Source organism: Ambystoma mexicanum, chromosome 11 (assembly GCF_040938575.1).
Source record: "Ambystoma mexicanum isolate Mex_15411 chromosome 11, UKY_AmexF1_1, whole genome shotgun sequence".
NCBI lineage: Eukaryota > Metazoa > Chordata > Amphibia > Caudata > Ambystomatidae > Ambystoma > Ambystoma mexicanum.
The window spans coordinates 17,601,970-17,625,423 of NC_090934.1; the positions used below are offsets into that span (position 1 = coordinate 17,601,970).

The 23,454-nt window shown below is 47.7% G+C and overlaps 1 protein-coding gene across 2 annotated transcripts in view; it reads left to right on the forward strand.

Moving 5' to 3' along the window:
• Positions 1-23,045, forward strand: part of PPIE (peptidylprolyl isomerase E) — a 247,697-nt gene extending 224,652 nt beyond the window's left edge. For both annotated transcript variants that reach the window (XM_069622413.1, XM_069622414.1), the window contains 2 exons: positions 18,503-18,645; positions 22,736-23,045. In XM_069622413.1, the coding sequence (XP_069478514.1) occupies positions 18,503-18,645; positions 22,736-22,804 (212 nt within the window). In that variant the 3' untranslated portion in view covers positions 22,805-23,045. The remainder of the gene's footprint in view (positions 1-18,502; positions 18,646-22,735) is intronic.
• Positions 23,046-23,454: the final 409 nt, after the last annotated feature.

The following is a 23,454-nucleotide window of genomic DNA, read 5'->3' on the forward strand; positions in this document are numbered from 1 at the left end:
TTTACTTTTCTCTCGGTGCCATCAAATTTGCCTGATACCAAGGGTAGGGGTGGAAGATCGGCCGTGAGATGTTCTCGAGCAGCAACCCTTAGTTGAAGGGCGGCATTGTCTGCCTTTAAAGTCTGAACCTCCTGACTCAAACCTTGTACGGCAGCGATAAGTTCCTGGAGTTGTTGTGGGGTTGCCATCTCAATATTTTGGCATTGCAATCTGTCAATATGGGCTGGCGGACTAACCAAATTATCAGATTGTTCAATAAAGTCTTCCTCCTCAGTAAGACACCGGTCATACTCCCGTTCCCTTTCCTCCTCACCTGAGCTTGAATTAAACTTCTTTCTTCTGGCGTGGAGAGTGGGAAGACTCTTCTTCTGTAGCAGGTAAGGTCGGCCTCGAAAGGAAGCCACCACGGCTCCGATAACAGGAGGCACGGTGACCCCCCTCCGCGACGGACTAACAACGGAGAGAGGGGAAAAGCCCGAATGGCATAAAAACCCCTCTGGAGTACTTGAGCAGACAGGAACCAGATAACAGGGAAACTCGGGGAGCACAATCCGAACTATATCCAAGGTAGAGTGAGGGACCAGCTGAGTAAGAGAATGGAGCCGAGAAAGAGACAGCCAGGAAAGGGGGAGAATTATGGATACCAACTGGGAATAGAAACACTGGGAAGGCTGGAAGAGAAAGAGCACAAGGGAAAGCGCAACTAGGGCCAGGGAGCCCCAATACAGCAAGGGCGGAGCACCGCCAAGGAGAAAACAATAAGGGAGCGAGAGCAACAGAGGGAAATCCGAAGTTGCAACGCGCCGAACTGCCTAGCGTGTGGATGTAAATACGCATAGGCAGCGGCCATGTTGAAAAAGACTAGACCGATAATACTGTCAAGGAGAAAACGTGGCGGCACAATCAATGGCGGCCTCGCTTCCACCTCTCCCACAGCCGCCAGTGCCCAGCGGTCGTGACAGTTACCTAATACCAAGAGGACAAGAGTTGTGTTGTCTCTCACAGGGTTACTGCTTCAATTCTTGCTTAACACCAGGTACGACAGGGAACTGTGGTATAAGATGGCCCCGACTACCAGACGACAAGCTGGTCGAGGCGCGTTCCATCCTCCAGGAGGGGGTGGTTGCATCTGACCATGCCATCACAGTGGCCCTGGATGTCGCGGACATGGTGCTCCAGCAGATGGGGAACGTTGTCTGCCTCCGTCATCACAGCTGTCTGAAAACCACCAAATTCTGTCAGGATGTCCACAAGAGGGCACTCTTCAACAACACTTCCCTTCCTTTTGTGCCTCCGGCGGGAAATCCGGCAGATCGTCGAAGGGTTTTGGCGGAGGGCCCTCTTCGTAACATCAACCCTCCTGGTCCACGGCACAGTAGGCCTACAGAGGCCGTTGCAAGGCTTTCGGTGGAGGTGGCTGACGCCGCTTCCAAGGTAGCACGCAGGCCCCGAAGCAAGATTGAATCGGCCATGCTGTCAGGCCCCCACCCTTGCACCCCCCAGATCGATCTGTTTGCGACAGTGACGACCTCCAAATGCCAGAAATTTGCCAGCAGGTTCCACCAGCCGAGGAGCATGGGGGACGCACTCTCCTTCCCGTGGGAAGCCCCATCACTATACGCGTACCCTCCCACTGCCTTTCATGCTGCAAGTCATCAATCAATGCAAACTGTGCCGATGCAGGATGATCCCCAACACCCCGTGTGGCAGAGGTAGATTTTCTACCCGGACCTACTCAGCCTGTCAACATCACCTTCGGTCAAACTGCCAGTGGTCGTGGATCTGGTCACCAGGGAAGGAGGCGCAATTCTGCATCACGACCCAGGATCGCTGAACCTGAGGGCTTGGCTCCTGCAGCCTGTGAGTTTGGAGGGTACGAGTTGCTGGCGGTTTGCAGAGGGGTCCTTGCTATAGGCACAAGTGGAAGGTCTCCGCTGCGTGGTGCCGGGCACAGAAGATCAACCCTCTGACGGCCTCGGCCCCGTGGATTCTTCCGTACTTGTTGTCCTTGGCCAAGGCGGGGCTGGCGCACGCCTCTATCAAGGTGCAGCTGGCGCCATCTCCCGCTACTCCAGGTCTCCAGGACAATCTTCTCTTGGGTACCACCATCTCGTCAAGGAGTTCCTCAAAGGATTGTTTTGTTTTTTCCTGCCAGTGAAGACGCCTGCCACGGCGTGGACACAAAGTGGTACTGACAAGGCTCATGGGGGGCCTCCTTCGAGCCTTTGCATCAGGCCCCTCTCAGGTTCCTCTGAGAATGATTGTCTGATTTTCGTTATATGGGCCCATTCCTGCCTGTGCAAATTATTTGCATTTTATTGTTTAATGTGCAGACCTAGCTAGAGAGCAGCGCAGCACTGTACCATAGTATGGATAGCCATCATTTGGGATAGCATATTTTAACAGTAATGCAGTACTGAGTTGAGGTCTGTGCGTCGGTTTGTGTCCCCATTGGGATTAGTCCTTGGTCAGATGTTGTTGAAAAAGCCAAGTTTGGAGAGATTTGCAAAATTGGAGAATTGGGACATTCTGAGCTGGTACCAGGATTCAGTTCCAGAGGGTGGGTGTGTGTTAAGAGAAGGATTGTTTGTGGGCCCTGTCTTTGTTTAGAGCTGGTTGGACGATTCTCCTAAGCAGAGTCATTCAGTAGAACAGACTAAGCCAGAGTCAATGGGCAAAAGTCTATATGAGCTGAAGCACTTCTTTGCAGGTAAGTAAGAAACGTCTTTGCACAATGTCTTAGATGTCTTTGAAGAAAAGAAGAATCAAATATAGGGCCACAAGCTGATTGGACTTGTGAGTAGTAGAAGATGCAAGCAACTCTATAATGAGAGTTCTCTCAGACTTTACAGTACCTTTGTATTGAAGAAAAAGTGCAGCAGAGGACTTCTGTTCCTGTACAGCTCTGCAGATCTCAGTGTTCCTGAGCCTCAGTCGTGGGGACAAGAGGGAGGACTTCTGGGGACAACTGCTCTGCAATAGGACGGTCACCGCTCGCAACTGACAATCTTCGAACAAGTGGCATTTCGGTGTTTCGGCTCCTCGCGACTACCGCAAATAGCAACACCGCGGATCCTGGCTGTCGAGATGGACTTTCCTTGCTTCTGGGGTCCCGCACTCTGTTGCGGGGGCTCAGGCTCGGTCAGTCCTGCTTCTTGGGAGTCCAGAGGATCTTCCTGGAGCTCTTGGACAACTTAAAAGCAATGTACACAATCTGGTGTTCCTCTCCCTGGCTATTCGTTTTCCAGTGGCAACTCTGTGGAAATTGAACCAGCTCTGAGAAGACGTCCAGGTTGCTTACTTTGGAGTTGATTGGTCCCACCAATTCAAGGGGAGAAGTCGTCCTTGCAGGGGCTTCTCTGTCGATACGAATTTGGAGTTTCAGCACAGCAGCAGTGCTTCACCGGGCAAACCAACGGTCCAGGAGTTGCAGCAGGTGTCCTCTTCAAGTTCTTCTTCGGTTCCTTCATTCCAGTGGTCGACTCTGCCTTCCAAGCCAAAAGCCTCGCCTTTTATTCAGGTTTCTCCCATTAATTGCAGCCTAGCTGTCAGTCACCCAGCAGGGGGGCTGTCCTTGCTGGACAGTCAACGGCCAATCATCACAGAGTGCATTTGGGTCTCCTAGTAGACTAAACACAGGGAGTTTTGGGCACCTCCCTCACTTCCTGCCCCCGCCAGACACCCTGGAGCTAGAGGCAGACTTCACTCTTGAAAGGGACTAAACCCTGAGTAAATCTCAAGAAGAACCTTTCCACAAAGAAATGGCGAAAAAAGAAGACTGGGGCCATTTGACAAAAATGGCACCCATGGGTGCTTTATTCTGGCTGCAAATGCAGCCCGTGGTAAAATCCCATAATGGTAGTAAAAAGTAAACCACTGCCACCAGCCATTCAGTGAGGAAAGGGTAACATACAAATGTTACATGAGAAGCTAGACATAGGGGATACTAGGTAACCCCTCCAGCACCCTATTGCAAGATGGTGTGTGCTGGGTCTAGAAAGTAAACAAATGTAAGTAAAGTCAATTTCACTTTACTGCTCTGAAAAACAGTAGTTTATCCCAGAGAAGGTATTTAAACCTTTGGGAAATCTGAAAGACTTCCCTGTGTCACTGCACTGAAGGTGCTGTGTGACACAATGTAAATGATGATGCCTATGGAGTTTTACAGACTCCACAACCAAAAGAAACAGAGTACAAAATCACATCAAAATATATGAGAGAGTGGGAATAAGGGTCTTACTCTCTCCAGGTTAAAAGAATCAAGTTCTCAAATCCAGCAAATTTGCTGGGGGTCTCTAAGGTAGAGGGAATTAGCACATTTTTGAGAATTCTCCCTTGTGTGTCTCATCCGCTCCTTTGGCGTCAGTTGCTACTCATATGCCGACGACACCCAGATCCTGATCCGATTAGATCTCGATCAGGCTGAGATGTCGTCATGCCTGCGGGGGTGTCTGGTGGACATTGGGGGTGGATGAACCGCAATTGGCTTAAAGTGAAAGGAGACCAAACTGATGTGCTGGTGGTGGGCTGTCCCCCTGATCCTACACTTTGGGTGTCCTCTTTCTGGCCTTCTTGTCTGGGTCCTCTCCCTGTGCCGGTGGGCAAGGTGAAAAACAAGGTTGTTTTGTCTGTGTCTCCATCTATGGATAAGCAAGTAACAGCTGTTTGTCAATCAGGCCACTTCCAGCTCAAAGTACTAAAGAAAGTGCTTCCCATGATTCCTGCCCCTCTCCATCCTCCAGTGGTGGCAGCCATGGTGTTATCCCAGCTAGATTATTGCAATTCTCTTTACTTGGCCCAACCAAAGGGTCTGATCCAGCGATTGCAGTGACTGCAGAATTTGGCAGACTTCCCTGTGCCACTGCACTGAAGGTGCCGTGTGACACAATGTAAAAGGTGCTGCCTATGAAGTTTTTCAGGCTCCATAACCAAAAGAGAAACAGAGTAAAAAATCACATTTAAATACATTAGAGTGAGAAAAAGGGTCTCGCTCTCTCCAGGTTAAAAAAAAATCAAGCCCTCTAAGGTGGAGGGAAATAGCACATTTCTGAGAATTCTCCCTAACAAGTTGCCTTGGCTTTGTGTTTCTGAAAGGACAGGCTGCTGTCCATGATGAAGCCTAATGATTTTGATGAATTTGAGAGTTGTGGATGAAATCTTTCTAAGCCCATATAATTGAGACACTGTTGGACAATTTGTTGTTTAGTGGGGGGGCCGACAAAGGCAAATTTGGACAATGATGGGTTAAGTTTGAGGTAGGCATTCCGCTTCCAGGACTGAATGATGGCTATGTCAGGATGCAAAATATCAAGTTGTAGGCCACTAGACACACGCAAAAGTCACTTGCCCCATTTGTGAAAGCAGTGCAGCGGCAGGATTCGGCTCCGGCTTGTGGAAAACGTATGTTTCTTGTTCGCGCGCAAGCGCTATATATCTCATGCTGGACGACTCAAACTGCATGCATGTGTATCGCGGGTGAATGCGTATTAACGCGTCGCTCAGAGCGAAATTGGCCTATGGTGGGCAGAATGCCAGTGCTAAATCCCAATGAGGTGAAATAGTTTGCTTGTATGTGTGGTGTGGGGGAGGAGTGATAGACTACAGACTCTGCGGAACAGGCAGAAAATGGTATTGGGTGCAAATCCTGGCTGTTTTGGCAGACATTTCACAGGGCCCCACTCTCTAGATCCCTCCTGATCTGACAGTGCCTAACACTTCCCCTGCCTCTGACCTCCTGGGATCACAATTTCGGATTTCTCTCAGGTAGTTTCTTATTGCGTGTCATGTGCTACCTACATAGATTGTAAACACATAATGTAGATGCCAGGAGTTGGAACACAATCCCTTTAAACTAGATCCCTTGTATAAGATTAATCTTTTGGATTTCAAATGAGCACCCGGCGAGGGTCAATGAGCTTGTAAAACGCAAGCTCATTGGCCCTCGCCCGGACCTTACCTTCCCGAGAAGGCTCCAACCTCTGCGGCGTCCGGGGATCTTTCCACGACTGCCCACCATGGAAAGGTTTACTGTTTCCATGGCGGCCTTTTTTTTTGTTTACGTAGTCCCTTCTCTCAGATCCCAGGCAGCCATTTTTTGAGGGGGTGGGGGGTTCAAGTCGAGAAACGGTTGCAGCGCATACCGCACTCGAGAATAATTGCAATTAGTACCCTTGTACGCAATACAGGTGTACTAGTGGCAATATGACCCTCGGAGGGGGGACATTATGGGCGGATAATGCCCCCAGAGCTCCATTAAAGCCATCACTTTGCTCTGGCTTCCCAACCGATGGGTAATGGCCCCCCTCCTCGGGTCATATTGCGTAATTAATTTTCGGTTATTATTGAATATTGCCCTACATAAAGCGCAGGTGCTTGAAACATGTTTGCCAATTACCGCCATTTTATAAAATTAATATGGAATAATGAAACAATCACTTGTAATTAATTTACACGCCCAATGTTGAATTTCCTCACGGCATTAGTGCTTGTTAATTGGATACGCTCCAAAATGAGTTCCTGCATGAATGCAAATATGTACCTATTGTCCTGATGCATGCCTCCAAACTTCAGGATCAGGCCAGCCTTCCCCAGTTGCAGGCTCCCATGGGGACTTTTAAGGCCCCATAACGTTGTCAGAAGCCTTTCTGGAGCCAGTCCTGGCGCCTTTGGCGCCAGGCTCATATCATTTAATCATGTGAACAAGAATTCAGTGAACATGGAGGCACACATAGCCCAGTCTGGAGGAATTGAGCCATGCAGTCTAGCTTCTAGGGTGCGGCTGGGACTACTTTACCTGGGACTATTTGATCAAGGCTATATAAACCACACCCAAAGGACAGAACACGCTTCGCGTTATTCTGCACTCCTGCAGCGTAACGCTCACCGTGTCTGCTCAGCTCCTGTTTACCCGGTCTTCAGCCACGCCTCAAGAACCACGAACCATCAGCACCTGTTGGAGAAAAGGAAAGAGAGATAAGCAGAAGAACAGCGGTTGTGTCCTTACCTAAGAGAATCAGTCCTCTGAGTCCATCCGGAAAACCTTCTCTTCTGCTGTTCCCGGGAACCATCGCACCTGCAGAAAGAGAGACAAGAAGGAAGAGCGAATACTCGCCCAGAGGCGCATTAGATCAAAGCGGTTCACGCGATCGCTGCTCCGGAGTAACACCGCACCTGCAGAAAGAGAAAAAGAAAGATCAGGTTAGTCGCGCAAAGGAGAAAAACAATTTCTAAATACATCTCAACACCGTGCTCTCGCGCTAATACTCACCTGCAGACATACAGCGAAGCGTCGTAGTGAGGAGTACAATTCTTCATCTGGCACCTCCAAAACCACACCTGCAAAGGAATAAGCACAATAGTGAAAACTTTGGCAACAAAAGAACACTTGAGCAAAACTGATACAAAGAACCAATTGGTACAAAGACTTACCTACGGAGTCGCAGCTGGTCTGGATTCCTCTAAAGGCGCAGGATCAGTGACGCAACTAGATCCAGAGAAAAGCCTATGAACATTAACGCGCCCCTGCATTCAGACGCAGGACGGAGAGTCCACCATTAAAACACCTAAAATGAGACATAAGCACAGAGGGAAGCGCTAGGAGGTTAAGGGAGGTGGGAGTCTTGCCTATCCAAAGCAGCAGGTTAACATCTCCGTTCAACATTCTAGGCAAACGCCCACCCGTGAGAGAAGTAGTGAGACAGAGAAAGACACGTGCAGACGATCATTGCTCAGCTTAGTGCGACGCCCCCGTGGAGACCAGGTGAGCATAACACCTATAAAGGTGAAATGTAATTTTCTATTTTTATTTTCGGTTTTGTGCGGAAGGAACTGTGGGCACATTTCGGTAATAGAACACATGCATGGTGGATGTGTTCGAAACTACTCCTGCATTTGGGGTACTTGAACCCAACTGTTAATTACAGCCAGAATTGGAGAATTGTGTGCTTCTCAGCACTTGCTGCAATCACAGCCTCCTGCACGTGGACCAGAATTTGAGAATTGTGTGCCTCTCAGCGCCACGTGGACCAGAATTGCAGAATTGTGTGCCTCTCGGTGCTTGCTGCAATCACAGCCTCCTGCACGTGGACCAGAATTGGGAATTGTGTGCCTCTCTGCGCTTACTGCAATCACAGCCTCCCGCACGTGGACCAGAATTGGAGAATTGTGTGCCTATCGGTGCTTGCTGCAATCGCAGCCTCCTGAGTGTGGGCCAGAATTGGAGAATTGTGTGCCTCTCAGCGCTTGCTGCAATCACAGCCTCCTGCACGTGGACCAGAATTGGAGAATTGTGTGCCTCTCGGCGCATGCTGCAATCACAGCCTCCCGCACGTGGTGCAGAATTGGAGAATTGTGTGCCTCTCGGCGCTTGCTGAAATCACAGCCTCCCACACGTGGCCCAGAATTGGAGCATTGTGTGCCTCTCAGCGCTTGCTGCAATCACAGCCTCCGGCACGTGGTGCAGAATTAGAGAATTGTGTGCCTCTCAGCGCTTGCTGCAATCACAGCCTCCTGAACGTGGGCCAGAATTGGAGAATTGTGTGCCTTTTGGCGCTGCTGCAATCACAGCCTCCTGCACGTGGCCCAGAATTTGAGCATTGTGCCTCTTGGCGCTTGCTGCAATCACAACCTCCTGAACGAGGACCATAATTGAAGAATTGTGTGCCTATCGGCGCTTGCTGCAATCGCAGCCTCCTGAATGTGGGCCAGAATTGGAGAATTGTGTGCCTCTCAGCGCTTGCTGCAATCACAGCCTCCCGCATGTGGTCCAGAATTGGAGAATTGTGTGCCTCTCGGCGCTTGCTGCAATAACAACCGCCTGCACGTGGTGCAGAATTGGAGAATTGTGTGCCTCTCTGTGCTTGCTGCAATCACAGCCTCTTGCACGTGGACCAGAATTGTGTGCCTCTTGGCACTGCTGCAATTACAGCCTCATGCTCGTGGACCAGAATTGGAGAATTGTGTGCCTCTCGGCGCTTGCTGCATTGTATGCCTCTCAGCGCTTGCTGCATTCACAGCCTCCTGCACATGGACCAGGATTGGAGAATTGTGTGCCTCTTGGCGCTTACCGCAATCACAGCCTCCTGCGCGTGAACCAGAATTGGAGAATTGTGTGCCTCTCAGTGCTTGCTGCAATCACAGCCTCCTGCACGTGGACCAGAATTTGAGAATTGTGTGCCTCTCAGCGCTTGCTGCATTGTATGCCTCTCAGCGCTTGCTGCATTCACAGCCTCCTGCACGTGGACCAGAATTGGAGAATTGTGTGCCTCTGGGCGTTTGCTGCAATCACAGCCGCCTGCACATGGACCAGGATTGGAGAATTGTGTGCCTCTCAGCACTTGCTGCAATCACTGCCTCCTGCACGCGGTCCAGAATTGGGAATTGTGTGCCTCTCGCAATTTGCTGCAATCAGAGCCTCCTGCACATGGACCATGATTGGAGAATTGTGTGCCTCTCGGCGCTTGCTGCAATCACAGCCTCCTGCACGTGGACCAGGATTGGAGAATTGTGTGCCTCTGGGCGTTTGCTGCAATCACAGCCTCCTGCACGTGGACCAGGATTGTAGAATTGTGTGCCTATCGGCGTTTGCTGCAATCACAGCCTCCTGCACGCGGTCCAGAATTGGAGAATTGTGTGCCTCTTGGCACTGCTGCAATCACAGCCCTCCTTCCCGTGGACCAGGATTGGAGAATTGTGTGCCTCTCAGTGCTTGCTGCAATCACAGCCTCCTGCACGTGGACCAGGATTGGAGAATTGTGTGCCTCTCAGTGCTTGCTGCAATCACAGCCTCCTGCACGTGGACCAGGATTGGAGAATTGTGTGCCTCTTGGCACTGCTGCAATCACAGCCTCCTGCACGTGTAATCTTTCTTTAATGATGTTTTTGCAGGGCTGGCTTCGCATATTGGCGATGAAGAGCGTGTCGTTCTATTTCTGTGCAGGACTATGTGACCGGGAACTATGAAGGGCTTGACATCTGGCATTTGCTGCCTTCAGGGATGGGAAATGGGCTAATAAACGGGCACCATCACTAAACTAGGAAGGGCCTTACTGTGGAAAACAGGCCCTAGTTGTCTTTATCTATGCAGGGTCAGCAATGTTGCTGAGATCTGAGCTGCGGTGATGACGCCAATGGTATTCGGGAGTAAAGGGGAGACGGTTATGGAGATTTGCGCTACTGTCCTTTTCTTTCAAAGCTTGAAAACCACAATCAAAATAACTTTGCAGCAAGTGGCCTACCGCATCCGCATAAAAGTATTTTCTTATTTGGTCTGGAAATCTTCAGCCGAAGTTTAACTGCACAATGAACGGTTCGAAAAGTGTAAAAACATCCCATCATTAGCATGTGCTAAAGTTCTCGCGACACCCGTTAGATGGCAGTGTTGTTACTCGCCCCCAGTCCAATTTTCACTCGCCATTTGTGAGTGGCGAGAGGAAATGTTGCATTCTGGCTAGGTAATTGCAGAAACAACTGGTGTCCTGTAGGTTTTTTACTATCCTGTATGACAGTATCGTGCATGTATTAGCGGATGGCTATATCAGGATCTTGCTGAGTGCGCCCAGAGAGGCTCCATGGAAAGGTTCAAAAGATGGTGTGCAGATGGCGCTTTGGGGACTCCGAAGGAGACTGGGAGTTGGTTAGAACGCAACGTGTTCATCTGGACAGCCTGGTGGCTGCCAGAGAGGTAGGAGATAAATCCATAGAGGACAGTACCGGAAAATCCCATCCTGTCGTCGAAGAGCGAGGGAGGATGCAGTGGTTGACTGTGCCGAATTCAGCCGAGAGGTCAAGGAGCGGAACCCTGACTGATAGTCATTTAGGACGTGAAGTTGTTCAATTCTGGTTTGTAGTTGTGTGGCACCTACTTTTCCCAAGATTTTGCCAATAAAAATGAGGTTCGTAATGGGCCGGTAGTTGGCCAGGTCATCAGGGTCAAGGTTTTTTTTTCTTCAAAAGAGGTCTTATGAGACCAGTCTTGAGGGTGTCTAGGAATGGCCCTTCTATGGTGGAGGCATTAACGATGCTGAGTGAGCGCCGAACCTATCAATTGTTTAATGGTGGAAGCTGGGATGGTATCGTCAGAATACCAAGTAGGTTAGAGGGCGGCAATGATTTTTAAGATTTTAAAGATTTTTAAGAGGTCCGTGGGTGAGAGTGGGGCGAATTCGGTCCAGAGGGGCAGCGTGCATGCTGGGGTGGAGGGAACGCTAATGCTGTGGGAGATTGATGATACGATTTCTCCTGTTATTTTCTACTTTTTTGTTAATAGTTGTTAATTCAGTCAAATGTTTCCTGAGTTGCTTGAGGGTTTGGTACAATGCTTCACTACTTCAACAGGCTTTTCTCCTGTTTGATGCAGTCGCAATGGTGGTGTACGGTATTCGATGAAAGTAAAAACAAATGTCGAGTAAGCGGAGGTGCGATTGCGGTGATGTCCCCCACTCAGCCTTTCTCAACATTAATGGAATTTGGGGATGGCAGGTTGTCCCCCGCATCCATAAAAAGGAGAGCGGGAGACAAATAACGTTTCCTAAAAAAAAAAACTCCCAGTAGCGGAAGTTGCACCTCACAATGGGGAGGCGGAACACACGTCATAGGGAAACAGCTGCGCAGAGGAACAGCAGGTAAGTGAGCCGCAGAGGTAAGTTTGGATGGTAGGAGGTGGGGATAGCGGGCGGGGGTGATGTACGTGATTATTTCATTAAGGGTATTTTGAATTCGTCCTTTTCGTATTTGACATTTTCCTATAGTAGTAAGCGGTAACCAGCATCCTATGCTTGGTGCAGAAAGATTTGAGATTGGTTTTCAGTCTTCCAGATTGGGGTTGTTAGGAAGATTTTCCAGAACCAATACTGGCGTAGGGTCCTGTAAGCCAGCCTTAATGGACCTGCAAGGTTTGCACAAAGTCAAACCAAAGTCACACTTGATAGCAAGCCTGATCTGTAAGGTTTAGTATGAGGAGACCAGTGTAAAGTATGGTTAGGCCTTCCGGTTTCCAGTTGAATCCGATAAACTCTCGAAAAACACCACCGGAAGAAAAAGTGCCTCCTCGGTTTGAACAGAAAAACACTTTTTTCCCCCTTGGCGGAAGGTGCCTTGTGTGACCGATATGTTGATATTCAGAAATGGTGCGAGGGCCCCACAATTGATGCCTTTCACAGTGGAGGAGGCGAGAATGTCGTCTTTGTGGCTGGTGGGTTTGATGGCTGCCAGAGTGTTTGTCTGGTCTTCTGAAGTATTTGTCCTGAATTTGGTACATCTTGATTGTTAGGAAAGATTGTCCTTTTGTGCATTTCCCTTCATAGATTCCGATGGCACCACATTCTTTTTTGCTTGTTTTGAGCCCTGTCCTTACTTTTCGAGGTCAGTAAAGCCTTCTGCTTTTCTTCCCTTGCCTGTTAGCTTATTCTTACCGGGGAACTGTCAAGTCCCTAAGATTGCCAGTACTGAGAGACTATATCTCTTTGTGAATTCTTGTGTTACAATTGCACATATCACCTTACAATGAAGTGCAGTTAGGATAATTTGCATTCCTATAACTGTTTACCTAATGGCTTTTTGGTTACTATTACAATGAGCCTAAGACAAGCTGGTTGCAGCAGTGATATTTGTACCATTGTTGTGTTCTTGTACTTGAGCATTTTTGCATTAACTGCAAGGTTTTTCACTTGTTCTTTGGCCTTCTTCCTGCCTTCTCGGACCCTTAGGCCTTATATGGAAATCCCTTTCACGGGCTAAGGGGCTGTGTGTGTTGGCCTAGTCCCAATCCACATCTCTGGTGCCAGAATGTCTGTTTCTTGGTAAGTGTGGTGACCAATGGCTATCCATAATTGGAAAGCCACTAGCTTGAATGGTTCACATCCTTATCATTGGCAGACTTGCTTCGAGCCTGAATCTTGGATAAAAGGATGGTCCCTGCAGTTGTTCAGCACATCATTTTTTCAGCCAAGGCTTCTACGAAGATCAGTCTACTGACGGCCCCTAAGCTGACCTGCATCGACTCCAGTGTTGCCTTGGTGAAGCTCTGGTCCTCTTTACTGATCTCAAGAAGCCTTTGTCAGTGCTTCGGCCCCTGGACTTGTGGTAACAACTGGTCTCGACACCTGCTCAAGTATTCGTGCTGGCTGAACCTTCTGAAGGGTGCCTGAGCAACGGGTGGGCTGGCTAGCTCTTTCGTGGACTACTTCGCTGCAGCCGACATGTTCAGAGAAATCTTCAGCTTGTGCCACGAGTCGCCTGCTTCTCTATTATTAGCTGTCTCACTCCAAGGGGTGCTGTGCTGGGCCTACTCATGTGTTTGCCACTGAACGATCGACTGTCACCACTTGACCGTGGTGACTTTAGTTGAATCTTGTCGCCTGTGTATCCTGTGGCCCTGCAGAAGTCTTCACCACTCTGCGTTTAGGTTTTCAACTGGAAGCTATATGGAACTGATTCCTAGGCACCGCAACTGACCGAAAACAAAGTCTCTTTTCTGTCTAGACGACCCTGGCGTAAGGAGCCAAGAAGGCAACATTTGTATCTAACCAAATGCTGAAAATTGATAGAAAATGTGGGCATCTTTCCATGAAACAAGCTATTCATTTTAATGAAGGAAAGTGGTGCCCAAATGAATATGTGGTATGGAATTGTGGGTAAAGGAGCTTACAGTTGGTTGGATAAGATTGAGGCCGCTATATGGAGAAGAGTATTTTGCATACCAAACACTATTCCGTTAGTAGCAATGCGTTACGAACTAGGGCCTTTGTGATTGCAGGTGCGATTCAAGTGGAGGCTTCTGTGTCTGTTTCATAATATAAATACTCCTCTCCAGGTATCGTTATATCACGATATACATCATGTATGGAGGGGATCCAAGTTAAGGGGGGGGCCTCTTTTGTTGCCACTTTAAATGAGCACTGCGAATCATTGTTAAATGATTTTACGCACGGTTTGAACGGCCTGGCAACAAATCCAGAAAAGGTTATCCTGATTAGTGTGACACAATTGACCAACTCGCAACTACCCGTCTCTGTGCCACTCGTTTCATAAACACAAAAAAGGGAACAGTGGCCCTGTATCTGGTAATGTTTCCAAATCGTTTTCATAGATCCATTTAATTAGGTTGTGATGGAATTTGTCTCCTACTAAGAAGGAAAGTGATTGGCAGCGAAGAGGCTCACTGTCGCTTCTGTAAGGAAGTAAAGGGAATAGGAACTATGAAACAGATAATGAGTGATTGTTCCACACAGACTGTCCCTTCATTTAGGGGTGACATGCAAAACTTGTTGGAGAAAATCGGCTCCTCTGAGATGGAATTAATTTGATGCGGTGAAGCATAAACTCTTCCGGGATGACTGGAGACTGACTGAGAAGCTTTATCCGGTTATTCTTCATATTGCGAAAATATGGAGAGGTCAAAGGTCAACCGTTCTAAAATGCTTCCCTTGTCCAAAGAGTCGTACAATGTGCATGAGATTTAAACTGAATCAACTCCACACAAAAGAGAGACAGAAAAACGGGTCCTCCGCTCAATCTAAGGATGCAGTGTCGGCTTTCCGTCTTTGTATATCGCCAAACATAACTGAAAGGCTTAAACACTGGATCCTCGACTGCCAGTTTCTGAATGTGATAAGATCAACCTCTTTTGTTAAAGAACTGGACTGCTTTTCATCTGACTATTCTAAGGAATTGTTGTGGGCAGGATTTATGTGGGGAGACAACTTGTCTTTGACTTTTGCTTTAGATTGATTGATATTATTTCTATTGCGCTCGTACACAAGTGTTTCAGAGCGCGACAAGGCAAGGCAAGGGAGGGGAACGGGAGAACAAAACAGCGATCTTACTAGGCCCAGTGACATTGAGCATGCGCAAGTGCATGGGAGAGGGGGAGGGGAAAAGTGCATGGAAGGGGGGAGAGGTGGAAAGTGCGAAGCAGAGGAGAAACAGATCGATAACAATAAATAAATAATCAAGGCAACAAACAGTGGTAATGCAGCCAGCAATTTGCAAGTGCTAGGTTTAAGGCAGCAGACAGGGTAGGTCTGATAGGTGCAGGAAGAAAAAGGGGGGGCTGTATGGGTACAGATACAGACCCCAGTGCAAGGGGTGGCCCGGAGGCAGTGCGGGAGGGTGGCAGGATGAGCAGCTACCTGGGCCCAAAAGACAGAGGGTGGCCAGGTGCACGGTGCCAAGAGAGAACAGATCAGCAGGGGAGAGGGGGAGCGAAGGCAGAAGAAAAGATGAAGGTCTTGAGGTGCTTCCGGAACCGGAGATGGTTCTCCTCAAGTTTTAGAGTGGCAGGGAGGCTGTTCCAGAGGGAGGCCCCAGCCGAAGACAGAGATCTACCCCCAGCTTGTTTCTTAGAAAAACGACTGACCCTGAGTGAGTTGGAGGTAGAGGAGCGAAGATCTCGAGAGGGGAGGTATTTGCAGAGGGATAGCTGAAGGTATTTTGGACCTAGGCCCCAGAAAGCCTTGTGGACAATGCAGAGGAGTGATTTCAGAGCTGGAGAGATGCAATCCCAGGGCTTGAGGCCAAGGACAAGTCTCGCAGTCCTTGGCCTCAAGATCGTTTTTTTAATGAAGTTTTATCTATTTTAGAAAACATAGAGGGTTCTTAATTTGCATTTTAAAATGTATTTTTTTCAAATATATGAATTCTATTTAGTTTGTATGCTTTCTTATTTGTGTAAGGTTTTCAAACCATTCACAATAAAAAAGAGAGAATTGCTTGTTTTAGAAAATTGTTGCTAGATGTAAATTGGGCCGACAGCGATAACATGTGGAAGAGATGTTTAGGTGCGAAGCCAACGTCAGTGGGGTTTGCGGTGTCAGGGTTTTCTTTGAAGTTAAGAATGACGTAGAATACATCATGAGCTTGGTTTTAGGTATAATCTGGTTTTAACCATAATAATTGTGTTGCATTTTAAAGTATCAAGTGTTTTTAAATACTTGGATGCTAAAGTCATTAATTTAAATAGTAATTTTCAATTTTTTTAGGTAAAATCCAAGATTTAAACGTAATAATTACTGTTTTTTTTAAATGTAATAAGCGTTCATATTTACTGAACAGAATGTTAATTATTTTGTCATTTTCCTCTTTCTGGACATGAATTGTAAAGTTTTTCTTTTTTTTAAACTTGCACAATAAAGAAAATAAAAAAATAAGTAATCGAGACAGAAGAACAAGCTTTCAACGAAGTCCGGAACCTCCCCAAATGGTATCCGGAGACCTCAGAGCCAGTGGAAGAAGTGTACACATGTAGCTTTAACCCACACTCCCGTCTCCCACAGGATAACGAGTGTATACAAACGATGCGGATGATACGGAAATACTCTTACCAATCACAGGATGTTATGACACTGATACAAAAAGTATCAACATCATTTACCTTGCAATCCAGGCTTGGATGGCACAAAATGATTTATGCCTCAATGACAAGACCGAGTTAATCCTAATCGGCAATAAAGCTAAACTAAACAACCTCTTACCACAATACAAATCTTTCAACATTGACAGCAATACCAACACTGTCGCAAATGAAATAAAAACTCTAGGGGTCTACATTGACTTGGTCCTTACCTTAAACAGACAGGTGAAAGCCATTATCTCATCTTCAGACTACACTTCTAAAATAGAGCTAGTAGAGCATTTCTATCACCGAACAACAGTATCACCCTAGCCAGAGCTTTGATCCTGTCTAGCATTGGTTATTGCAACTCCCTCTGTGCTGGCACCAGTAACAGAAACATCAGAAAATTGCAAACTGTACAAAACAATGCCATCAGAGCAGCACTAAACATGCCTAAGAACCAACGCATTTTGGCTACTAGATGAAATATGCATTGCTCCCAGTCCAAGATAGGATTAAAATCGAGATCCTAACCTTGACATATAAATGCCTCGCCAATAATGCACCTGCCTACCTTAGCAACCAGATCAGCAAATCTGAATCCCACAGGCCAACACGTTCCCCATATGCCAACCTCATTGTGACGCCAAGGTATAGAAAACAGAAAGTAGGCGGCTCAAGCTTCCCTGTAGTAGCAGCAAAATTGTGGAACTCTCTCCCTACTCATCTGAGAAATGACACCTCCTTACGGTGCTGTAAAAATCAAAAAATCTGCCTTCTCAGCCTAGCGTCCCAACCATAGGCACTAACACCCATCAGCAATGCCATGGCTCTCTACTGTAATTCAATGTGCATTCTTGCCCTTGAGCAAATTATGATCTTATGCAAATGCTCAACTGCTACTATAACTGACTAAATGCAATTGTAACATTGAAGTACAAACTGTATCTAATTGTGTAACCATGTTCTCAAAACTCCAGCGCCTAGATGCCTATGGATTATGGGCGCTTTACAGATGTACAAATAAAAAATAATACCAAAATAAAGAGTGTAAGGATTTGACCCTATCTCGTTCTTACCTGACCTTTGGTGGTTGAACATGGGTCAAGGATCCTTACCTACGCCCGTCATAGTGTGTAGGGATTGAGTGGTCTTAATCTGAACTTTATTTTAGCTTTTTTGAGACTCTTTAATAATCACAACCACTGGTATTGCACATCTCTCTTTAAAGCTACCTGAAGAAGCATATACTTTGAAATTGGCAACTTTTGGGCACAAGACCCTAAACCATCTCGGGTTTGGATTGTATAAGATTGAGTGAAGCTGTTTTATGTCGATTCTAAGAGTACTTTCTATTTCTATGCATCTAAACGACATCCGTGTGTTTCACTGGTCATTGAATCCTATGCTGCTCTATTTATCTTGAGGGTGAATGTATATATTTGTTTTGTAAGAGTTTTGTGTGACAATATTTGCTAGTAGTTTGAGCCGTTTCGTGTGTGGACTAAAGGCCTAATAAATAATTGTATTGTCATATACTTTCCTGTCTAACTTGAATTGCTGGTGTTGCTCTATGTGAACTCACTGTAGTCCTAAATCACTCTCCCACTTTCCTGAGACAAAGCCCTGCCCCTCGGCTACCTCACGTTGATTGGGTTTGGCTGACCTCTGTGTCTACATTGTTGACCATAATAGGTTTGCCTATTATCAGGGCTGATTTTGAAAATCCATCTTCACAATAACAGGTTGCAAGCCTGTATGAGTGGGACTCTGGTATGTTTGGAGCTATCAACTTGTGGCTTGACCTTGTCTATCCTGTCTAGAGGAGCTTATCGCAACAGCCCACCTGGTGCAGACTCAGGTGATGGCTTTGCTGGTCACACCCCACCTTGCACCTGCTCAGTGATGGCTTTTCTTATGCCACTCATCTTGCACAGGCCCCAGTGATGGCTTTGCACAGACCGCAGTTTTGTTTTTCCCTAATGCAATGCCCCTCTTGTGATTTTCCTCCTTATTAATTCCTCCTTCCATGCCGGCGTCCATTGATGGTTTACTTGTTATGATGGTCGTTGCACAGGGTTGGAGGGTACGTTAGGGACGCCTTTGTTATTGTATTCTTTGGCATCATTAGGTTTCATCTAGTTCTGACGCCTATCGTTTCTGTTCCCTTAGGGCAGCTTTCAATGGCAAACTCTGGGCCAAACACCAACGGCTCCCAGTTCTTCATCACCTGCGACAAAACGGACTGGCTGGATGGCAAACATGTCGTATTTGGAGAAGTCATGGAGGGGCTGGAAATTGTGAAACAGATGGAGGTAATTTACACCAGTTGGGTTAGAGCTCTCCTTGATAGCAGAGCAGAGCGCCGCTTAGGGTGATAGCTCCCCATTCTGGTAGTGGATCATCTTTATAAGTCCCCCCAAAAGTGAAGCAGCCATGCTCTCCCCCTCTCCCATGTTCACACCCTGACTTCCCACTATCCTCGCTGCACAGCATGGATCTCTTTGCCCCGTCTGAAGAAGGTGCAATCCTTCTCTCCGGAAGGATTGCTCCCATCAGCGAGGGGTAGTGCTGCAGGGACTCCTATTCTCTCACGTTATGTTATTTGTCATTTATATAGCGCTCTATATATCATTGGTATGACCTCAAAGCGCTGCTAGGTTGAACGCCCTCGGGGACCATAGTCCAGATCAGTTGAGAGCGTAAGATGTTATAGGGTGTTTGGGTGCCCTAGTTATGTGTGCAGCTGATGCAGTTGCCTGATGGTAGCTGCATCCTAGCATTAGGTGTGGTGGTATTGATATCAGTTGAATGTGCGCAGTCTGGAGAGTGGACACCAAGACTGGGTTCTGGCTGCATTAGGCCTGTGTAGGACGCTTGTGTGTAGCTAGGCTGGTAGTCATGGGATGTAGCTGTGTTTTATTAGGATGATGAGATGTTCATGGAGTAATGTTCGTATGTGAGCAGCTAGGTCAAAATTGATTGAGGGGTCTTGCTGCACTCTAATTGTGTGATGGTGTAGAGTAGAGAGTAATCATAGTGATATGGGAGGAGAGTATTTTGGTGGCGTTATGATCTAAGGAATTGGCTATTCGGATTTCAAGCAGGCTTTTGCTTAATGGTGACTTAATAGGTGTATTCTGTGGGGTCATTGCTCGGGATCTCATTGAGCATTAGTTATTGCGTTGCTGGGGTTCATTTGCTGCAGATGGTTGTGGTCGGCATTACAGAAAGAGCCACGTTTTTAGAGCTTTGCAGAACGTCAAGTAGTCTTGGGTGTGTCGAATATGTGGGGGGAGCGAGTTCCATAGAGTTGGGGCCAAGATTGAGAAGGCGGATCCTCCGATCCTGACAAAGTTAGAGGTAATAATCACTAGAAGGAGGGCAGTGCTTGATCTTAGGGTGCGAGATGGGAGGTATGGTTTTATCTTTTCTTGTAGGTACAATGGGCTGGTCTTGTGCACTGCTCGTAAGGGATGCATCGGGTCATGAAGGTGTGCCTTTGTCCGACTGGGAGCAAGTGGAGTGTTCGGAGAGCTGGTGAGATGTGGTCTCTTAGACCCAGGGCAAGGAGCAGTTTTGCAGCATCGTTTCGGACTCTTTGGAGTTTGTTGAGTTGGTATGCCGTAACTCCTAGGAGTTGGCATAGTCCAGTCTCGACATCACAATAGACATAAATGCAGCAAGTCTGTTCGGGTAGGGAGAGGTGGGGAAAAATGCGTCTGAGAAGTTTGAGGGGGTAGTAACAGCATTTTGACACGTTGTTGATCTGACGGGAGAGGGTTAGACCTGAGTCCATAGTGCAGCCAGGTTTTTCACTATATTGGAGGGCGTGGGGTGGGCCGAGGGACAGGGGCCAAGGGAGCTGATGTGGTAGAAGGGCAGTATTGCAGCATACCATGATTTCAGTTTTATCAGGGTTCAAACGGAGGTGGTTTATTGTCATCCATTGATCAATATTGCGAAGCCAGGCTTCAAGGTCGGGATGGGGTTTGGTGCCTGACTTGGGAATTCTTAGGATAATTTGGGTATCGTCAGCGTAGTTGTAACAGGAGATGTTGTGCATGTGGATGATTCCTGGAAGAGTGGTCATGTAGAGGTTGAACAAGCAGGCAGATGGTCATGTGCCTTGGGGTACTCCAGTGTTCACCGCGTGAGCAGTTGAGACAAAAGGTGAGAGGAGGGTTATTTGTTTCCTGTTGCTGAGGAAAGAGAAGATCCACTTGAGAGCGGTGCCACTGATTACTAGACAGAGAAAGGCGGTCGAGGAGGATTGAGTGGTTAATCGTGTCAAAGGCAGCAGAGAGATTGAGGAAAATCCGTGCTCTGCAGCCTTCAGAGTCTTCAGTGACCTTGAGATCATCCCAGATTGAGATCGGAGTGGTTTCTGTTCCATGTTACGGTCTGAAGCCTGATTGTGCGGGGTCGAGGAGAGAGTTGGATTCTACAAAGGAGTTGAGCTGGGAGTATGCTGTCGGGTCAATGAGTTTCGTGGGAAATCTGGTGTTGGAGATCGGGATGCCTTTTTTTAGAAGTGACTTGACATGCGCTATTTTGAAGATGCCAGAGGTGAGGGAGTCATTTAGTATGGCTCTCGCATGTTCTCCTACGCAGATAGATGAGAATATTTCTTTCAGGACAGAGGGGGGCAAGGGTCGAGGGCCGACCCAGAGGGTTTGCTGGCTGATAGTAGGTCAAGGAACTCATCTCTGGAGATGGGATTGAAGGAGTCGAATGTAGGGAGATTGGACGTCGTGGCAATGGGATCAGGAGAGGGCGGTGATGGGGAGGGGGGGACAGTTTGGTATTAAGGGTTGCCATCCTGTCTATTGCGATGTTGTAGAAATGTAGCAAGAGAGAGTTGCAGAGTGATTGTGTGATTGTGTGGGGGTGGATTGGGTAGATGTGCATGTAGGTTTCACGAATTCCGATATTATCATGTGGAGTTCTTTGCGGAGGTTGCCGTAGTTGAGAATTTGTTTATTCTAATAGGCTTTTTTTGCCTTTTGGATTTCTGCTTTGTCATTACGGTGCTGTAGGGCGAACATGGATCTGCTGAGATTGGTTTTAGATGCTCGCCATTTGCGTTCAAGAGTGTGTTTTTTGTTTTTTGGCATTCCTCAGGTGGGGCGTGAACCATTTAGGGGGCGGTCTTTTGTGTGAGGATGCAGGCGCGAGGGGATGGGAGGAATTAGTGAGTCTTTAAGCCAAGTGTCAAAGGAATCGAAGGTTAAGGGTCTATCGGGGGGAGCGTTGCAGGGGGACGAAGAAACAGAGCTTCAGCTAGGTCAGGAAGGATCTTGACTTTGTTCCTGCATTTGGGATCCGAGGCGGGGAGGAGCTGTAGAAGGAGGGGCAGGGGTGTGGATAGAGAAAGGGATGGCATAGTAGTCCAGATGAGTGGTTTGGGACGGGATATGTACACCAGATCATGGGACCTGAAACGTGCATCAAGGGTGTGCACCCCTGAGTGGGTTGGACCAGGGGTATGATGGGAGAGGTTGAGCGCATCAAGACTGTCAACTAGCGGATGAGGCATGGGGTTGTTGGGGATATCGAACCAGACATTGAAGTCTCCTAGGAGTGTAAGAGAAAGTTGATTTACTTGAATGGTAGCTATTGAATCACAGAGGTTGTTGGCGAAATGTCTGTCGTATCGAAGGGGTCTGTAGATGAGTAGGAAGCTGTGGGAGAAGGTCGGTGGTAGCGAGAGATTTACTAGAAGATATTCGCAGGAGGCGCGATGCATGTCTGGGATTCGACGAGTGAGCAGAGAAATGAGGATTGAAGAGGACTGCCACTCCCCCACCTCTGGAGGGTCTATTGTGGGTTATAAGCGAGTAGCCAGGGGGGAAGGCTTTGTGTGCTACTGGGCCAAACTCGTCCGAGAACTAGGATTCGGTGATACAAATGCGGTCGGGCTTGTTAGAGGATAGGAGTTCAAAGATGCTGTGTCTGCTTTTTGCTGCGTAGCGGGCATTAAAAAGGATGCATGTGACTTTGTGAGGGAAAGGTGGTAATCGTGATGCTCATCGCAGCGGGAGCTTGGCGGACATGGGTGCCCAATGGGTTAAGATTTAGGGTGGTTGAGACCAGTTGAGGATGGGTACGGGGGAGGGGCTTAGTGCCTGTGGACTCTTGAGTGTCGGGTGAGAAGGGATAGGATGCAAGGGATGGGTCCCTGATCTCAATCTGCAGTGGGCCAGTTGATTTTCTCAGCTCTGCGAGGGTAGCTTAGTTTCTTTTTCTCCCGTCTGCATGGGCGAGAGAAGCGGCACCTTTTCTACCGTCTGGGTCCGGGAGGGTCCGTTCTCTCATCTGCGGGAGGTTGTGTTGGGTTCCTTTTCTCCTATCCTGGTAGTTTCTTTTTATTTACATTCAGAAAAAGTGATTTCTGTTTCCTAGGCTCAAGGAAGCAAAGATGGTAAACCGAAACAGAAGGTGATCATCTCGGACTGTGGCGAGTACGTGTGAGGAGCCACTCCGGCTTGAGTTCGGTGCTGGGGATTGGATTTGGAGAGGATATACCGTACGGGGAAATCGAGAGGCAAGATCTAGATTTCAGCTGAAGCCTATGAAGCAACACTGTGATTGGGATAACCTGCCTCTACCATGGAGGCGCTGCCCTGTCCATTTAAAGATTGACATCTGCCCTTTCTTTGTATATATATTTCTGTACAGTTTTTATTATAAATAAACTTATTTTTTGATTCTTGGTTTGTGATGTGTACACTGGAAGGAGTAGGTCTGGAGCTTTGCGTTGGGGCATGGGTGGCGCTTTGTCGTGCTGAAAGTGTTTGTGGTGCCCTATACCCCTTGGTCAGGCATCCACTCTTCCCACCGCTTATTTTGAACATACTGCGTTTGTGGTGCTGTCACTCTTCGTCACATTATACTTTGGTATGCTAAACTATGCAATATGTTTGATGCATTGTGTGCTATACTAACCTACCCTTTGTTCTGCTTGGTCTTGCTTAGAAATGCTGTGCTTTCTTAGGTTCGTTATGCTAACTTGGTGGCGGGCCATTATCCTGCAATAATGACCCCTACGAGGGGATTGGGTCCTCCGACGTATTCCATATCTGACAGGTAATGTCCACAGCTCTGCTGCTTTGGAAAAATTT